This window comes from Cryptomeria japonica, chromosome 7, assembly GCF_030272615.1.
Source record: "Cryptomeria japonica chromosome 7, Sugi_1.0, whole genome shotgun sequence".
Lineage (NCBI taxonomy): Eukaryota > Viridiplantae > Streptophyta > Pinopsida > Cupressales > Cupressaceae > Cryptomeria > Cryptomeria japonica.
Window position 1 is genome coordinate 654,707,021 of NC_081411.1, and position 18,733 is coordinate 654,725,753.

The window sequence follows — 18,733 nt, forward strand, 5'->3', positions numbered from 1 at the left end:
GTGGGAGGATCCTAACTAACTTGAGAGATTCTCTCAACCACCAAGACCTATTTAATAACTAACTAAGACTTATTCCAACTACAGTCCTAATTGAACACAACTTATAGTTGTCTTACATGTAATTACAAAAGTGCAAGCAAAGACTTATCTTGCAATTTACAAAAAGACTTTTACATGTAACTTGTCAAAATAAAAACTACAACTAAAAGATTACAAATCTGGAAAAAATACAACTAAGTGTTGAAAAACATTTAAGCTGCAACATGTGAAGACATGAATCCTTCAAACTTCTGGATGATCATTCGTAGTTCATCAAGATCCGGCTCATGGGTGTTCTTGGCAACAACCATGGTCTTCACAATGGTGTCATGGCATCAGAGGAGCGTAGAGTTGTCCTTCTCCAAGATGGACTGAATTTCATGCAAAAAGATTTGGTGTTTCATTAAAATTTGAATTGAAGCAGCTGAGAATTGTTCGCTCCTCCATTTATTATGAATCCTCATCTGTAAATATGCAGGAACTTCTTCTTCTGGTATCAACTCTCCATCCTGACTTATTATGTTGCAAGAGGCCTTTTCACAATGAGAAACAATATCTTGGAAAACTTCACCCCGTAATCTCATTGCATCACCAATCTCCTCAATGAAGGATTTAAGAACAAGGGCCTTATTTTCTAGAAGCTCTTCAAATTCCAAGTACATGACCCTGGAAGGGATAATGGCATGCTCCTGTAGAACACTCAACTGTTGTTGGGGCATGGTGCGCCAGATTGTCAAACTACCTTCAACACTTTCCAGATTCTTCTTAAAAGCGTCAGAGGTTTGACTTAATTTATCTTCAATGGTTACCAACTTAGACATCATCTGAAAAATGTCAATCATCACTTGCGCACATAGATCATGAAGCTGATCAACCCAGGAATCCAATGCTTGTACCTTCTAAGCAGCCCTTTCAACTCCACAAATTGACTCTTGGGAACCGGAAGAACTTGTGAGATTACTCCCTTCAACAACAGGTTTTGTAATTTTATGAACAACTGCCACAAGTTGTTGGTTTTCCTCTTCTAGCTTGTCTTTCTTAGCTAAAAGTTCATCACACCGCTGTACCAGTGAAGCTACAGAAAACTGAGCATCAAGTTTAATCACCTTATGCATTTGCTTACCCAATTCTATCCTTGTAACCTTATAATCAACAGCTGACATCTCTTCAAGTGGCTTATCTGCAATGGGTTCAACAATTTCAGTTACCTTCATCTTGTTGCTGTCAACAGTTACTTTGGAGATAGTCTTGGCCTTTTTAGCAACCTTGGGTCTAGACTGTTTAAGTTGCTGATAATCAAAGGCATCAGGTGAGATTTCTTGCTTCTTCCTTTTTGGAGTAAAAGAACTAAGCCATGGAGGTAAATCCATCAACTCTCCTTCAGTAGCAGTTGTAGGCAAAGGAGAAGCAGTTTCTGTTTGAATAACTGTGGTCATCCTGGGAGGAGTATCTGTTTGGATGGTGACCACGGTCTGTTCAGCAACCAATGGGCATGAAGATTGCCTCATAAATTCTTCAAAACCAGAAGTGGAGGTATCAATCTCTGATAGTTGGATACATGCAGGAGTATCTTCAGGAACTTCCAGCACACTCTCTTGTTGATGATCAAGAGGCAGCTTGTATGTTGAGATAGGAACGATATTCTGAGGAGACTCTTCTACCATTAAGTCAGGAGGAGAAAGGGGCATCTCAATTGAAATTGAGGAAGGGATCTCATGAGGCGAGTTCGAAGCTGGAGACTTAGGAGCATCATCAGATTGCTGCCCTTCTTCTAGATTGTCAAGATCAATCACCTGAACATGGAACCGTGACTTTTCTTTTCCACGAACTGTCGCCTCCTCAGGAGGAAGCACTACTGCCCGACTAACTCGCAATTTGATCTTGGTGCCAGAAGATGATGCGCCTTCCTTGTTGTCTACTTGAATCTCAGACTTACGTCCAAGAGGCCCCGTAGAATCATCTTCTTTCCCAATCTTGATTTTAATGAGTCTAACAACATTACTTTTTAGCCAAGCATTGGTGTTAGCCAAGATAGGCTGAAATCTCTTAAGAATGGATATGCACTCCTTGTGTGACCATTGGATTAAAGGAAGTGGAGCTTCCTCAACCCTTCGTGAAATATATTTAGGATCAAGTACATGTCCATCGTCAATCATCCCTTGTGGAATATCTACCAAGTTCAAATCAACAACTTGCTCATCAGTGAGCCTGCAGTAATCCATCTTTAGAATTTCAACCTTTGTACGAAGATCTACCCAGATATCCTCAATACGATGCACGTGCATGAAAGATTTTTTGATCTTTTCCTTCATACCCTAGTAATCAAAATCAGCTCTGGACTTAAACTTTTTGAGCTTAATTTCCTGCATCTCAGTCTCCATAGCCTTGGCTTTGATGGATGTGACAAGAGAATACCGACCAATTTTCAATGGGTTTGTTGTAGAAATCCCCATTCCAACCTTATGTCTGACAGACTAATGAGCGTGGACAGCCATGATCTGTCTTCTCAACTCCATAAGAATGATCTAATTAGTTGGGTATCTAGGGAGCATGTATGGCTGCCCACTATAGCATCCGACTCTCATATAGGTAAAGGTCGGGAATTGAAGAAACAAGCACCCATACTCATTCACTCTTTCCCATGCCTCATCTGATACCCTTTTGTTCTTCAGAGTTCTGTCAAAGTGGCGCATGAAGTAATTGAAGAATGCATCTTGAACTCTTCTGAAATGCAATCTGCTGGGTCGCAAAGGCAGCTGATCATAGTATTCCCATATCGGTATAAGCGAGTGGTCACCCTTGGTAGAAAGACCAGGGAAATGTCTGAGTGACGCTGCCAAATACACTAAGTATGAATTCATATAAAAAGTCATGATGGAAGGGATTGCTGCAAGTTGTTCACACAAGGCATCGCTGATGACTTCTCCCCATGATATATGATGGGACTGCCTCATGAACATGACGAACTGGTACATCCAGGGCTCAGAAACATTAGAATGTTCCAAGCCCATTATCCTGCTGAGTAGGGTTATGATGTCTCCAATCTCCCATTTGAAGTCACAGCGGTACAACTTAGCCCACCTTGAGAAGGCGGCTCGTGGCTCATGAATCTACCTGTTAATATGACGTTTGTAGTCCTTCTCCCTTTTCACATAGTACTCAGCTGCACTATCTTTGGAGATTTCCATGTAAACAGATGCCGGTGGTATTGGTATTCTGAAGATTTTCTCAATTGTGTCTGCGTCAAGACGGATTATTGCTTCACCATCATCATTTTTAATGGTTCTTGTCTCCTTATCAAAGTGATGGGCGCAAGCAAGAACAAATTCAGGTTCTAGTGCAGCCACTGGAAAAGAAGATGCGTGATGGATATGGCTGTCCAACAGCCGCTGCATATTGCTATCTTGCGGTTCCTCAACCCTCTTGACAAATTCTGACATGTCCGCATGCCCTATCTCTGTATTTCTTATGCGATCCAAAGGAGAAGAGACTTGAAAAGGTGAAACCTCATTTTGGTACTTGTCATATTTATACTTCATCTTTTTTGGATTGGAGATGATGACAAATCTGACATTGAAGGACAACCTGGTATACTGCGATGAAGACTTAAAAGTGTTAAGTCAACATCATAATCAGCTGCAACTAACATTTTTTTTCTTCAAATGGGAAGAATTTCAACCCTTCCACTTCACGATTTTGTGAGAGAAAGAGGGGAAATAAATGGGAAATGCCAGGAATCTTGACTTGACCAATTTCGGATTTTGGGGAAAATTTTACAAGTATACATGTTTGGGAAGAATGCACATGCAATCGGATTTTTAAAACCCGAATGCAAGTATACCCGTAAAATGGCAAATGGAAATGGGTGAAAAATGGGAATTAGACTTGCGGGAAATGACGTGAACGGAAAGTACGGATATGGGTGACATGAATGGATAAAAATGGGAAGATCCGGGAATGTCATCTTCATGAAAATGGGAAGAACTTTCAACATGCAATCCGGTTCTAAAAACCCGATTTTGGAAGGATGGACATTTTTCATTTTTTTTGCAACTTGGAAATTCAACAAAAGATGGTTAAAAATTTTAACTGTAAGGGAAGAACAATGATTTTCATCCAACTTGTAATCGGGATTTAAAATCCCGAATACAAGTAAAGAGGGAAAATGGGGAAGAACAATGCATTTCAAAAATTGCTTATCAAGAGGGAAAATCTCTTACAAAACTGATTTTAGGGGCAAGAACAACATATTTACAAATTTACAACTAGAAAGGAAAATAAGAAAACAAGAAAAAAAAAAATGAAACAAGAAAAGAAAAGAAATCATACGTTCTTTCAAACTGAAAATGCCTCTCCAAAAGATGATCAATTTTTGGAAGAAAGAAGAATAGCTCTTAAATAGAGATAAACCACAATCCCAAACCCTAGCCACGTTTTTACAAAAACGCCATAAGCTGAAAAACGTGGCAACAAATGCAAATAAAATGGCCCAAGGAATGATTGAAACTTCTCCCAACTTCAACGCCTAGGCATGAAAGGCAAAAACGCCTTAGGAGTTTGTAGATTTGTGGAGAAAAAATCACCTAAAATGTGGATCCAAGGAACCACGCGTTTGCTGATTTAGACCAAAAAACCAGTAAATGTAAACCCCAAATGGTGTGAAAAGTGCTTGCAAATGCATGAGAATAGGATGGAATCCCAAACGCCTCTCCTTAAAAAATCTCCACAAAATTTGCTTTGAAATCTTCAACAAATCCGTTTTTCTTGGCTGGTCGAGTTTTTGAAAAAGATGAACAAGTTCGATTTTGCATGTATTTTGATCAATTTTTCTCCTCAAAAATTGTGTATCATCTGTAATTCACGATGTTCGCATGGGATTTATATATATATATATCTATATGTATCCACAAAAACAATGATTTGTAACCTTAGGATTCAGGGTTTGATGGTGTTTTCCACAAAAATTGTGGTTTTTTGTAGTTTGTTTTGGGTCGCACCTGTAGTTGCTGAGGCAACCTTCTGCAAACATGGTATCTTGCAATTTGTTTTGGAGTTGCTGGAGCAAACAGTGCTCAGTGCTCATCTGCAAAAGTTGTTGTGGTTTTCGACAAAATCGTGTCGTTGGAGGGTTTGACGATTTTTCCTCAAAATCATGGTTTCAAGTTTTTTTTGGCTCAGTAATTCGTGTGTGATGGTTCTGTAATTCATGTGAGCATTATATCAGGTTGGATGACTTTTGGTATTCTTGGTCATTAACATTTTGCAGATCCTGGGAGGGTCTCCACAACAGTAGAGTGTTTTGAAGAGAAGGGGCAGCCTTCTTTGCATTTGTGATCAAAAGACCTGCAGTGTCTTCTGTAGGGTATTGAGTATGATGAACATTAGGGAGGGTTTTAAAATAATATTAGATTTATTCTATAATGGTCATTTGAGTTGTCATCTTAGTTGTGTCTTCAGTTCTTTTTTCAGAGTCTTAGAGTTAGGTAGTCTCTATTTTTAGTGTTACTTGTAACTCCAGTTAGCGGTTGTTTCTTTTTAGAAACATCATCTTGTAAGCTCTATTTAAGGAGCTATTGTTAATACATTGAATCATTCGATTATTTGAACAATTGTTACCCTCATACTTCTTATGCTGGTAGGTCTGTAATCAGCCTCTGATAGTCATGAAATGTCTGATTTTTCCAAACCTTGCATTCAGAACTGGAAATGCATAAACCCAACTGGTTTCTGCTGTGATCAGCCTTCACAGTGGTCTGCAGTCCTAGAAATCTGGTGACAGCAGTCTTGAAACCTTGGTATGATGTGGCATTGGTAATTATCATATGTGCACTGATTCAGATCCGAATCTACTGCTGTATGGTGGCACACGAGGGTGTAGAACAGTGGCAGATAGTTAGGATCAGCAATTTATAACCTCTGGAATCTCCTCTAGCAGCTGTGCCCATGCAAATATCAAATACCCTACCTTGCTGATCTGCAATCAGCCTGGAATATTTCTTATAACAGCCACAGTTACCCCTGTGAATGATAAATGGTGCCTTAAGTTTTGAGATCAGCAATGGTGCCCTTAGTATTTTTCCCAGCTGGAAACACATCACAAACACTCCAAAAATTAGCTCCAATTCAACCTGTGTATGGATGCTTTAGAAGGAAATGAGGGTTTTCGTTCTCTCACATTTCCCAACAGGCAAGTGTTTCGGTCAATGCCAAACTCTGTCAAATCTCCCAATGAAGATGCCAAATGAAACTCTGATACCAAATGAGGCTAGGTGCCCTCTTTTTACACTTTCTAATTTGGGTCCTTGATTAAACTTCCTTCCAATTAGTATTTAAAAATATTTCTTATTTTAATGTGTTTAAAAGCACCTTTTTATTTTTATTTAAGCTGCCACTTAAATTAAAATTTTTCAAGTCCAACTAAAATAAATATTATTAATAATTTTAATTTGAAAAATGGGACATGACACATCCACTTTCATGTGAAAGCTTTTTGTCCAATTAGGAAAGGTGAAAACATTGGCTGGACCTATATTCAATTTGTGCTCCATCTTTTCAAATGCTTCTTGGCACTTTGTACTGCATGCAAACTTGTGATCTTTATGCAGAATTTTCTCCATTCGTGTTGTGATCTCAAGATATCCTTTTACAAACTTCTGCAATAGCTTATAGATGTAAGAAAGCCTTCATTTTTGATGATTTACAGGAGGTTTCAGCTCAACAATTACTGCTACCATTGCTTGGTCCACTAGAATTCCTTAACTGCATACGACATAGCCCAAAAATACTCCAAATATTGTAAAGAACATGCATTTCTTCAAATTGAGTACAATTTGGAATGATGGGCACCTGTCAACATCAATCACAACTTGGAGAGGATGCGGAATTCTTCTATAATGTAAAGACAACTCAGTCATCCAAATACAATTTGATAAATCATGGATAAAATTCTTTATATAGTTGCCACAACTCTTGGAATAGAGCAAGAGATCTTTGTGTCCAAATGTTATTACCTTTCATGAAATGAAATTTCTTCTTTTGTAAATGTAGTTATTTATTGCCCATAGTCTGAAATTGACACTTTGGTGATCACCACTAAATCCATTCATTAAAGAATGTACCTTGTGACTTTCAACCGCCCGAAGAATTTCATTTATAAATGACATTGGAAATGGATTATCTGGGCACAATGATGGAATTTTCAGTGCCTTTTAGGTTGCACAATCATAGGTCTTACCTAGTCAGACTTGCCTACCAATAGATCAATCCAATGTCAATTACCATGTCAGTTTGTCTTTTAAATTTATCTTCATATTTAGATTGAGCTATTATGGCTTTTCTGGGCTTTTCTCTGAAATGTACCTAAAAACGTTACTGTGCAAAGACAGAAAATGAGACATATCCTTGCGTGGACGTGATTAACAGGCAAGATTCATATTTGAAGACAATCCAAAATTGGATTTAAGTATGTGCAAGTTGTGATCTCCACAACCCTCATTTGTGGAAATTTCAGAGCTTGGAAATATCATCCTTAGAATTTTTTTAAGATCATGAGGCTTAGTTTTTATAAGGTTTACTTCAAGGTGTTTGAAGATTGAAAAAACCAGTAAGGATAATAAGTTGTCTTGAAAAACCTTGCACAAAGAGAGTGAGACGGAGTTGAGGAATCAGGAAAACATGATCAATAAAAACTATTATAGCAACCTTACATGATTTAAGATACCAGGTCATCTGTAGATGTTGTTAGAGTTTGTTATCAAATTCATCTTATACGAATATCAAAAAAATTCCGAGAGGGGTTCTTCTACTTAACTTTGATAACATGATTAACAAGGCCAAAGAAACAAAGGGGAGTCTAAAATTGGTCAACAACCATGCCATAGAATCTTGTGCTGGAAGTAATAAGAGAATTGCAGATACCTATAACACAACTTTTGGTAAAATAGATGTCTTATGGTGGAATCTAAACCCTGTCCATTGACTACAATGCAAGAAAATGACAATGGAAGAGCCTTTTGTTTTGATTGGCAAAGTACAGTTTATTGGCTCCTTAGCCCATGGGACATAAAGAGGGGCTCAATCTTGGGCACACATTGTATTTTTCTTGACATTAATGCAGCATTAGCTTCGTCAATGTTTCTTGGAAATAATGTAATGTCCCCACTTTGAAATATAATTTAATAATAAATAATAATAATAAAATTAAAATATTAAAAATTAAATTAAAATATAAAAGAATATAATTAAATATAATTAAAATTTAATTAAGTTAATGAATGGTCAAAAGACATGAAATGAAAAGTTGTGACTCCCTCAAACTTGAGATATAAAAGGGAGAAGAGAACCTCAATTGAGGGGGAATAATTTGGGAATCAGAAGTGCAGATCTGATTGTGAAAGGTCGTGTCCCTTTCAAAGGGCAGAAATAGTGAAGAGTTGCACTCTTTCAAGGGGCAGAAATAGTGAAGAGTTGCACTCTTTCAAAGGGTGCTAATGGTTAAAGGGTGTGTCTCTTGCCAAAGGGCATACATGATGAAGAGGTTTGACCTCTCCCTCACATTAAGAGGTATAAAGGAAAGGAATCAAAGCATTCAGTGACATCACCATTGATCAGATCAGATCACAACTGTTATTGAGTTACAGGCAGTAACATCCTTGTTCTTGGTGGTATGCATGGGGATGCGCTTAACATGTATGCTTAATATATGAAGCCTAATGATGTTCTTATGCAGAATTTAGTAGTAAAATTTATATAGACTGCAATATGTATGACAGTCATACTTAATTTCATATATATTCATAATTCATGAGAAGTTAGTATTCTCATAGCCTAGTCCTTGATATTTCTGCTAATGTCTATGGAGGATGGGAATGATTTGTGCGAAGGGAAAGGCGGTCTAAATCCTCCCAAAGTCAGGCAATCCCGAGATGGGATAAGGACAGGTATGCCAAAAACCTTGAGGGAGTATTCCCAAGATGGGGTAAGGGCCTGCGTCTGGAAACCTTGAGTGAGCCTGCTTGTTGATTGGTCTCTAAGCGCCCTAGCACAATAATTTTCCCTCCTCAGTTTGGGTAAGAGAAGTAACAGGGATAAGACCTTGATTTATAGGGTTATGAAATTGTATTATTAAGAAGTAAATGCCTACTAATCTAAACATTTAAATTAAGATGTTATAATATTTAATGATGCATTCAATAATATAGATTAATTGTTGATAAACAACTTGCCTCCAAGTAGGGGACATTACAAATAACAAACTGCAATGAAGATACCTCAAAGAGGTGGGTCCTTAGAAATTGGAAGCCACATGTATCTGGAATATTGACACCTTCAATCATTAAGCCTTACATTCAAAACAAAGACCCAAAAGACCCAGAAGTCCTGAAAATATCACTATTTAGATGGGCAAGGATCTGATCACTCCTGGGAGATGATGAATTACAACTCAAAGGAAAGTTCCTATCATTAAGGTTTTGGATCTACTGTTCAAGTTTGTCTTGGGATTACAAACAACAGAAGACTCACCTTTCTGAAAATTTCCAATAGAAGTCTAGATCAGCTTCAGTTTCAGCTTCAAAAGCTTCTATAAATCCTGGCAGTGAAGACTGAGCAGTACTTCGTTCCTCAATGCATTTCTTCCTTAGGAGATAAAGTGACAAAACATTACAGCTCATATAGAAAAGGCAATATCTTAGACCGGGGAGCAATATTCTGGTGCAACAAAAGCTATGAACAACGCAGCTAAATGGAAAATGCCTATCACTCAGGATTTTAAAACCCCGTCATAAACTAGCCACCAACAGCCACAACAAAGAAAGAAGAGAAACCCTGTTGGAAGAACCATGTGATAGTATTTAAAGTGTGCATTGTGATCCTTGCTCCTTCCTAACATCTCTGGAAGTCTCAACAGGGAGAAAACTGCAACAGCCCAAAAAAACCGATACAGGTAGCTCAAAGAATCCAGAAAGCAAAAATTGTTTATTTCTCAATCATAAATCATATGATCTTAGGAGGGGAGGCTCAGGCAAAGTGCCAAAAGTCTCTGTAACCCTCCTGTTGAAATGCATATCTCTGCAAAAACTGTTATATTTACTGTTTTGTGATTCCATTATTTTGGATTTCATTCATTAGTGACTATTTCTTGAAAATACATTCAGAAGTTCCATAAAAGAAGGATGAAATTTTAATAATGTCTGTAAAAATCAGATCAATGAAACTTGAAAGTATAACCAGTTACAATAGAAAAGATTTAGGGTAAGAAGCTCCTCGGCTAAGAAAGTAACTTAATACAAAAGAAAAGTGGAAGGAAAGAAATAAAGCAAGAGAGGTAAACTGAAAATGGTTAAAACCTTGAAAAATAACATTTAAATGCTATGTTACCATATCCTTGGCTTGCAGCTGGATCCAAGTCATGTTTGAAGTGGATTTGGGATCCAATTTGATGCAGCAGGAGCTGCCAATAATAATAGTAAATATTTATATATTATTAAATTTCTATTATTATTTATAATATTATAATTTAATATTTATATAATTATATATTTATATTTAAATATTGGTAATATATATTATAATATTATAACATAAAATTTCTATAAATATAGTTCAATAATATATTACGAATATATTATAATAGTATTATTATTATAGTTCTTAGGGGTTGACTGGACAGTCAAGCTGTTGGAAAACATGGATGATGGTTGCAGGTGCAATTCCCTTGGATTTACCCGCATGTGTGGGGGGCAGCTCATGTCAGTTTGAGGTTATAGTGTTGCATGTTAGGACTTTGCTTCACAAGTCTCCCTAGGTATTGTTTCCTCCGTTAATGTATATAATAATTTAAAATATATATATATATATATATATTTTAACTATGCTTGGTAAACTTTTTAACGCGACCGGTGACGCTGACACGACACGCCCTCCGGCTCCACGTGAACGCTTTTGACCCGGAGCTATGAACCGGTGAGGCCACAAACGGGGGACCTCATCCCCACACTTCAGTTGTTCAAATCCGTGAGCACAATGGCCCAGCAAAGGCACAAGGCCTTGCGAGCACAATGGCCCAGCAGGGATTTGAACCTTGGTGGCCGCTTCACCAACGAAGTGTTTAAACCGCAACACTACATGTCCGAAGACATATAAATATATTTTTTGATTGGTAAATATAATTTATAAGAAGTCCATACAAAATACAAAAATTGTTTGTGGCAACCACCACATATGTAACCATAAACAGACCAGATATAAATTTATTTTAAAATACCAATCTCTCCATGATATCACTACTTCACCCTTACATTTAAAAAACTATTCGAAACTCCATACAACTACTACTGCATATGCTATACCAAGATACTACCACTATGACCAATCCACCCATACAGATATACAAAATTTACATAATTATAGACTCTACTAAAACACCAAACCCTGTCAAAAAAATGATACTTCATATCAAACTCATTTTTCAACATCTTGCCGCCAAGGCTTACTCACCCAGTAATCTTGCTTGTTAAACTTCAGCTGTTTCTTTGCATTTTTTTCTGCTTCAAGGCCAAACTTTTGCAGTTCCCGTTCCGTGTCCTAGAGGTAAACTTTAATGTAGTCCTAGACCACTTGGGCTTCCACACGACGTTCCTCCCTATTGGCATCAACACTCCAGAATAAGAAAGGATGCAGAGGTTGAATAAAATCTGCCGTATAAAGCCATTCCCTGTGCGAACACATTCCCTCATCACTCATTTGACATCCTCCATATTACCAAGTTCCAAACACCAAGCAGGAGGCAATATCGACATTTGTTCGATATCTGTATTCAGATTTCATATAATCTTCACCCAGTAAAATGTCCATTTGTAAAAACATTGGATCTTCTATCTTAAACACATTTCTCATTGTCTTCAGAAATTCTTCCCAAGAATGCAAGCTGTTGCTTGCTTGAAATCAATGTAGAATTCACCTCTGTGGTATGTTTGAAACCTTCACCAAACTTCGCCTCTTCTCGCAGCGTCGAAGACCAAGGGCAAATGTGCCTTGATGACACATGACCTGCAGTTTATAATGAAATTCACACATTGTCTAGTCATCCACCTGGATCTCTCAAAAATCTTCCCAAATCTGGACTTGGGAATTATTAAATGATGCCACCCACTTTGAAAGGATATTGACAGTTGCATTGCCTTCCCACATCATGAGAGTTATTTTAAAATCATCGAACTTTAATATTCACTCTTAATAAGCTTTATGCATTTATTTAAGCTCCAATCCAATGCTTCACCCTTCTTGATTGCATTAATAATAATAAGGTAGTCACCTTCTAAGTGTAATTGCGGAATCACCAAACTGTTCGGCATTTTGACTGCTGAAATGGCCACTTGGGCCTCAGCTTCATTATTTGTCAGTGTTCCACGGAGACGCCCCCCCCCCCTTTTTGGCCACGTCTCCTCGTAAGAAACGTCTCGGGGACGCGACGTCCCCCGCCACCGCCACCCAAGCGTCGCCGAGACGTCTGGGCGTGTCCCTGTCCTTCGAGAGACGTGCAAACGTCTCTCAAGGGACGTGGAGACGCCCAGACGTCTCCTGTCGCCCCCACGTATATGCAATGTTTAAAATTAAATTTAAAAAAAAAAGTGACTTCTTAAGTTTTTTGGGGGTTAAGGGGTAACTCTAATTGGATGTGGGCCAATAGAAAAATAACACCAGACGCCTTTAGAAAATAATAAAAGTATTTTTGGCCTCGCGGGGCGATGCCCCTTGACCCCAACTTGGGGGCGCTGCCCCCAAACCCTCGTTGAAAAATATAGGGGGAAACCGCGTCGATAGAAGTAGGGAAAATCTAACCTCCGAGTCTGATTAGGCTCCATATAACAACACAACTTAGAAATCTTGGTAATTGGTATTTAGATTTAGTATTTCAAATTTCCTAGTCTCATTTTAAAATGTAATTCTTATACTGTAATACTGTCATACATCTTTTCAAAACTAGTTTTTCAAGTACTATATGTATATGTATAACTATATCAGCACCACCATCCCGCCACCCCCCCCGCCGCCGTCCCCCCCGCCATCCCGAAACTTAGGCCCTTGGTCCCCCCGTCCCGGAAACGCGTCCCCGCGTTCCCCCATCCCCAGCACTTGTGGAACACTGTTATTTGTGCCATCCATCAATTTTTTGCCTCCAAAGGCTACGATATTACCATTGCATTCCTGGGCCGCAAATCCAGCTTCCGATGGGCCAAGATTGCCTTTCGATGCCCCATTAAAGTTTATCTTAATCCACCCTTCATTTGGTTTCAGCCACTTTGATTTGAATCAATTGGATCAACTGGATCAACTCAGGAAGGCCCATTAACAGGCAAATTTAATATTTATATATTATTAGATAAATATTTAGTAATTATATTTATATTAATTTTGTTAATATTTTATAATGTCTGCTAGTATCTATGTTTATAAAAAATTCTAATAATTATGTCAAACAGTCATGGAGCTGACGAAGGTCAAAACGACCTCAATGAAGCAAAGAATCATGGAGCTGAGGAAGGTCAAAACAGGCAAACAAGGATTAAAACAATGTTGTCAAATATCTACAGCACCATTTTAGCAAGAAGAATGATCAATATCATTGTCAAGTTGTCAATCAAAAAGAAATTGCCATCAAAGAATGGCCATCAGTATGGGGTGTGGCTAGACAATCCTAAGGGGAATGAAGGTACAGGACCTCTCCAAGCATCAAGGAACACTCAATGGCAATGGGTAATGTGTACCTGCCATTGGGAATCTTGACTGTAGGCTAGTGCATTAGCAGGCTCTTGATGCCAAAATGAAATAGATCCACAAGGCCTAGGATGAGAGTAAGAAGGCTAAGGTGCCCTAGTGGTGGCATGCAATGATGAGCATTGCCTCACTGCTCTACCCCTTCTGTATGCATTAATGAGCATTATTTCAATGTCTTCCTCTCTTTATTTTCTGAGTTTGTATCTATAGTTGCTTTTTTTCCAGAGGGAATTTGCATAAGGGTGAATATCTTTTGATTAGATTTCTTCCCAAGTTTCTTGAATAGCAATTGAATTATTTAAATTATCATGCATCAATTATATCAAATCCATCTTATATCATTTGACCCTCTTTAAGTTCTCATGTTTTTCTTTGATATATAATTTTTAATTGGTTATCTTTAATAACTATTGTCAAATTAATCTTTCATGTGTAGACGATGCCTTATATGTTCAAATCAATGCCTCCTGTTACTATATTCTTTTGTCTTGTTTATATATATATGGCCATTGGCTTGTTGGATGCTTTATTGCACGTTGAAATGTGACTGTCTGGCTGACCATTATTTGGTAGCGTTTTGTTCACTTATTATATCTGTTATAATTTTGTCTCCATTTTTTTCACTCAGGAAAAAGGTGCAGAGCGTGTTAAGGCTTTGAGGAATCTCTATCATGTTAAGGCTGACTTCACATTTGGGATAAAGACATATGCCTTGGATTACTTTTTTAAAGATGATAAAAAACATGGTACCTTTGCGAAACTGGCCCTTGTAGTCATGCCAAATATAAATTATGGGATTAGAGCTTCTGGTTTGACTGTGCTAATCTTTTGATGGTAAAAAGATTTGCACAGTCAAATCCAAAAGCTCTAATCACATCTACATGGACTGCAGAAACCCAATGTCTACAAATATAAATTATATTATGAAAAGGAATAAAGTTATATTCACAAGATTGCTTGCTGTTTTTCTTTGCTGTCTCCATATCAAAATAATATATTACTTTCTCAGGCTTTAAATTTGAAAACAATATAACTGCAGCTGACAGTGACCAGTGGAGTGATGGATTGCACTTCTTACAGATGTGGTTTGGTGTAAAAGACTTTTTGGTATGTTCCTCAATCATGCAGCAGTACAATAGTATGTTACTTCTTGAGTGCTGCAGTCCCTACTTGCTTTGGTCCTGTTAATTTTTGAGACTATGCTCATCTTGTTCTTCATTGCAATATGTTTTCTCTGATAAGTAAACAAGGTTTTTACTGGGTTATGCAACGTAAAAAAGAAGATTAAGTCAAACTTCATTTTATTCACTTTAATGAGTTTAGAATGGCAACATGGCAACACAAATTAAAATACTAAGACATTCAGGGATGGACAATCCAGAAAAGTACAGGTAAAACTGACAAGCCAACAGTGACTGATCTGTCTTTCAACCTTTAGCATTTTGTTACTTCTAAGGGCCAAAAGCTAGTACTGATACAAAATAGACATGGGCTATAAAATAAAACACTTTGAATCTAGCCATAGCTGTAAGTAGAGTCATAAGAGAGTGCACGTTTAGCCAAATAGACTTCCCTGCACTGCTTGACTTCAATCTGCTTTGTTGAAAGAGTTGCTGTATCCAATGTCCAAGACTTCCACTTTGATTTGGCTTCAGTTTCTCCATTTGCAACTTCTCCTCAAATTTTGTTTCCACCAGAATCTTTATCGCAGAAGCAACCTGCCTTTATATTGTGAGCACAATGATGCTTTGCAGGGAAAGAGTGATCAGCAAGGGCTCTGTTGTGACCTTTTCACAAATCACCCCATTGTAAATGGAGACCCTCCTTGTTTCTTGCTTTCTAGGGTTTTTGTTAGAACCTTGTGACCTCTCGGCACCAATTTTGTCAGTTTTGAATGGTCTAAGTTTTGGAAGTCATAAGTCAGTTTGTGCAAGCCATGGTTAGAATAGAGTTTAGACACCGTCGGTGTGCCTAGAAAGTCCAAAGGATGAAAATTGCAATTGATTTGGGTCAATTTGGACAACTTTCTATTTTTGGAAAGTTTTGCCTTTTCCTATTTTTTAGTAAGATTCGTTTTTGGCATTTTAAGCACGATCCCCAAAATGGCTATTTTTAGAAAGTTTTTCCTATTTTTAGGGATGCTTGCTTATTCTATTTTTGGAAAGGGGATCTAGGGTTTGCATTGTTGGCTCTGAGTTACATTGAAAATGGTCAAGAATTCCTCCAAAATTCAAGTTTGTCCCAAAAAGATAAATTACTAAATTTTAGAGATCCAGAGGAATTCGAAGGATAAATGGAGTATAAATTTCAAATTTCAAGAAAATCCAATTTGAAATGCATAAGTTATGAGGATTTTGAATCTTGCTTCCATGGAGATCATCTCTCTCCAAGTCCGCCCAGCAGTGAGGTTCATATGATCAAACATCTCTCCAAGTCTGCCTACCCTTGGTGCATAAGATTCACGAAGTCCGCCTTGAAGATGGCATGGAGAGGAGGTGTAGTGCAAGCAAAGTTCCCAGACTCGGACTCGGCTCGGACTCGGCAAGGCCGACTCGACTCGTGGCTCGGCTATGACTCGGCGATGACTCGGCTATGACTCGGCAAAATAAAAAACCCTTGAAATTTAGAGATTTTTAACGATTTAAAACTTGTTTCATGCACCCATTATTGAATAAAGCTTAAAGACACTATAACATCATCAAATAGAAGCTAATTTGATCACATACATAAACATACATCCATCACATGCGTAGAAATGTAAATTGTAGCTGAAGGAAATAGAAAACATAGATATATAGAGTTATAAATGTTGTCAAATGTATATAAAATCCATGACATCAAATGTTCCCAAACATATATATAACTGTAAACAAAAACAAGTCTATGGCTCAGGCTCTAGCTCATCCTCAGCCTCAGAGTAGTCTGTCTGCCTCCTACAAATGCGTCTAATGTAGGTCCTGGATGACTGAGAAGCCATAGTCTCTGCCCGTGAGGTGCCTGTGCCGGATCGTGCTCTATCCTCCCCCTCTGCCATAGCCACAGCCTCAGCCTCAGCCTCTCTGTCTGCCTGGTCAACCCACTCACGGTCCTCCTCAGTGAAGACGGGATCGGTAGACTCAGTGATCCACTCAGACTCTGGATCGATCTCCGCTAAAGTGATCGGAGAGGAGTCAGTGTCCAAAATCTGTCTGGTCCTAAGACGGAGGTTGTAATGAACAAAAACAAGATCATTCAACCTCTCCACAGACAATCTATTACGCCTCTTCGAGTGGATGTGCTTGAACATGGACCAATTGCGCTCACATCCAGAAGCGCTGCATGGCTGGCTCAAAATACGGATGACAATTTTTTGAAGGTTTGGGGTTGAGGGCCCAAACATTTGCCGCCATCTATCTGAAATAACGAAAAAGAAAAAGAAATCAAACTCATTTCCAACTTTAAGGCTAGATTATAAAATCAAAAATTAAAATGCATAAGCCATAAACTTAAGAATCTTAAGTTTACATATATTTCTACCTGGCTGCAATTGTGTTCGAGCCTCTATGCACATGCTGCTTGAGAAGATTGCCCCTTCTCGATTATTATATTTATCCAGCTGGAGCGTTGTACTTGAGGCTGTGCCATCAGTACACAACTTTTGAACCATTGTATACAGGCCACTAAGAACCTCCTCATCTGCCTTGAAGTCATCACGGAATCGAAATGCCGGATTGAGGTAATAGGCTGCTGCATGGATGGGCCTGTGAAGCTGGTTCTGCCATCTCCTATCAATAATCTCCCAAATGGGGCCATACTTATCCTCATCTCCTGCATATATGGACCTAATGGCCTCCTTGGCCCTATCCATACCCTCATATATATAGCCCATAGAGGGCTTCTCCCCATCAACAACTCGTAGGAGAACTACGAGGGGCTCAGTGACCTACACATAATGTTAAACAAAAACAATTAAGTCACAAATTAAATTAAAAAAAAAGAAAAATTGCAAAGTTAAATTGTTAATAAATTAAAATTAAATTACTAAATAGTAGATACTAGATAGTAGATACTAAATGTTAAATTGTAATAAATTTACCTGCACGGTTTCTCCACAGGGGGTCCAAAAACCTGGCTCATCAAAAATGCAATTTACCACATCTATCCCTGCAGTGGTCGTAGCATAGGATGAGGAAGTCCACTCCTCGCCAACAAAGATACGCCTCAAAGCCGCCTTTGATTTTATCAAGGATTTCAGTGTGAGGAAGTTTGAGGCAAACCTCATGATACCTGGACGAGCCAACTCCTTTTGCCCCGTGTATTGCCTCATAATGCTAAGGACCAATGCATGATTGTAGATAAACTTGCTGATATTTTTGGCCCTTTCAACTATTGATTTCACCCATTCAAGCTTACCAATATCCTCCAAAATGAGGTCAAGGCAATGGGCCGCACAAGGAGACCAAAAAATTTTCGGTTGCCTCTCCATCAAAAGTTTACCTGCAGCAATTTTAAGTTAATTAGAAATTTTAATGTGTTAAGAAAATTTTAAATAATCATAGATGCCTCTCCATCAAGACTTGAAAAGTTCAAAATTTACCTGCAGCAACGTAACTTGCTGCATTATCTGTCACCACCTGCACCACATTTTCTTCCCCCACCTCTTGTATGACTTCCTCAATAGCCTCACATAAGTATGTGGCATTTTTCACATGTGAGGAAGCATCAATAGATTTCAAGAACATGGTGGATCCTGAAAATAGAGTTTCAAACTTTCAACAAATCAAAATTTAATTTATTCAATGCATTTAGGGAAGTACAAATTAGAATGAATCATGATCAATCACCTCTGCAGGAAACAAGAAAATTTAGGAGTGTTCTATTCCTCCTATCCGTCCAACCATCTGTCATGATGGTGCAACCCTTTTGGCTCCAAGACTGT

The 18,733-nt window shown here is 38.2% G+C and overlaps 1 protein-coding gene across 7 annotated transcripts in view; it reads left to right on the plus strand.

The window, feature by feature from the left end:
• Positions 1-18,733, plus strand: part of LOC131071205 (uncharacterized) — a 199,843-nt gene that overhangs the window by 52,216 nt on the left and 128,894 nt on the right. For 3 of the 7 annotated variants that reach the window (XM_058006942.2, XM_058006934.2, XM_058006937.2), the window contains 2 exons: positions 14,444-14,561; positions 14,825-14,922. The exons of 2 other annotated variants lie outside the window; for them this stretch is intronic. In XM_058006942.2, coding sequence (XP_057862925.2) covers positions 14,444-14,561; positions 14,825-14,922 — 216 coding nt within the window. The remainder of the gene's footprint in view (positions 1-14,443; positions 14,562-14,824; positions 14,923-18,733) is intronic. 2 more of the 7 variants (XM_058006936.2, XM_058006938.2) reach the window with 1 other exon arrangement.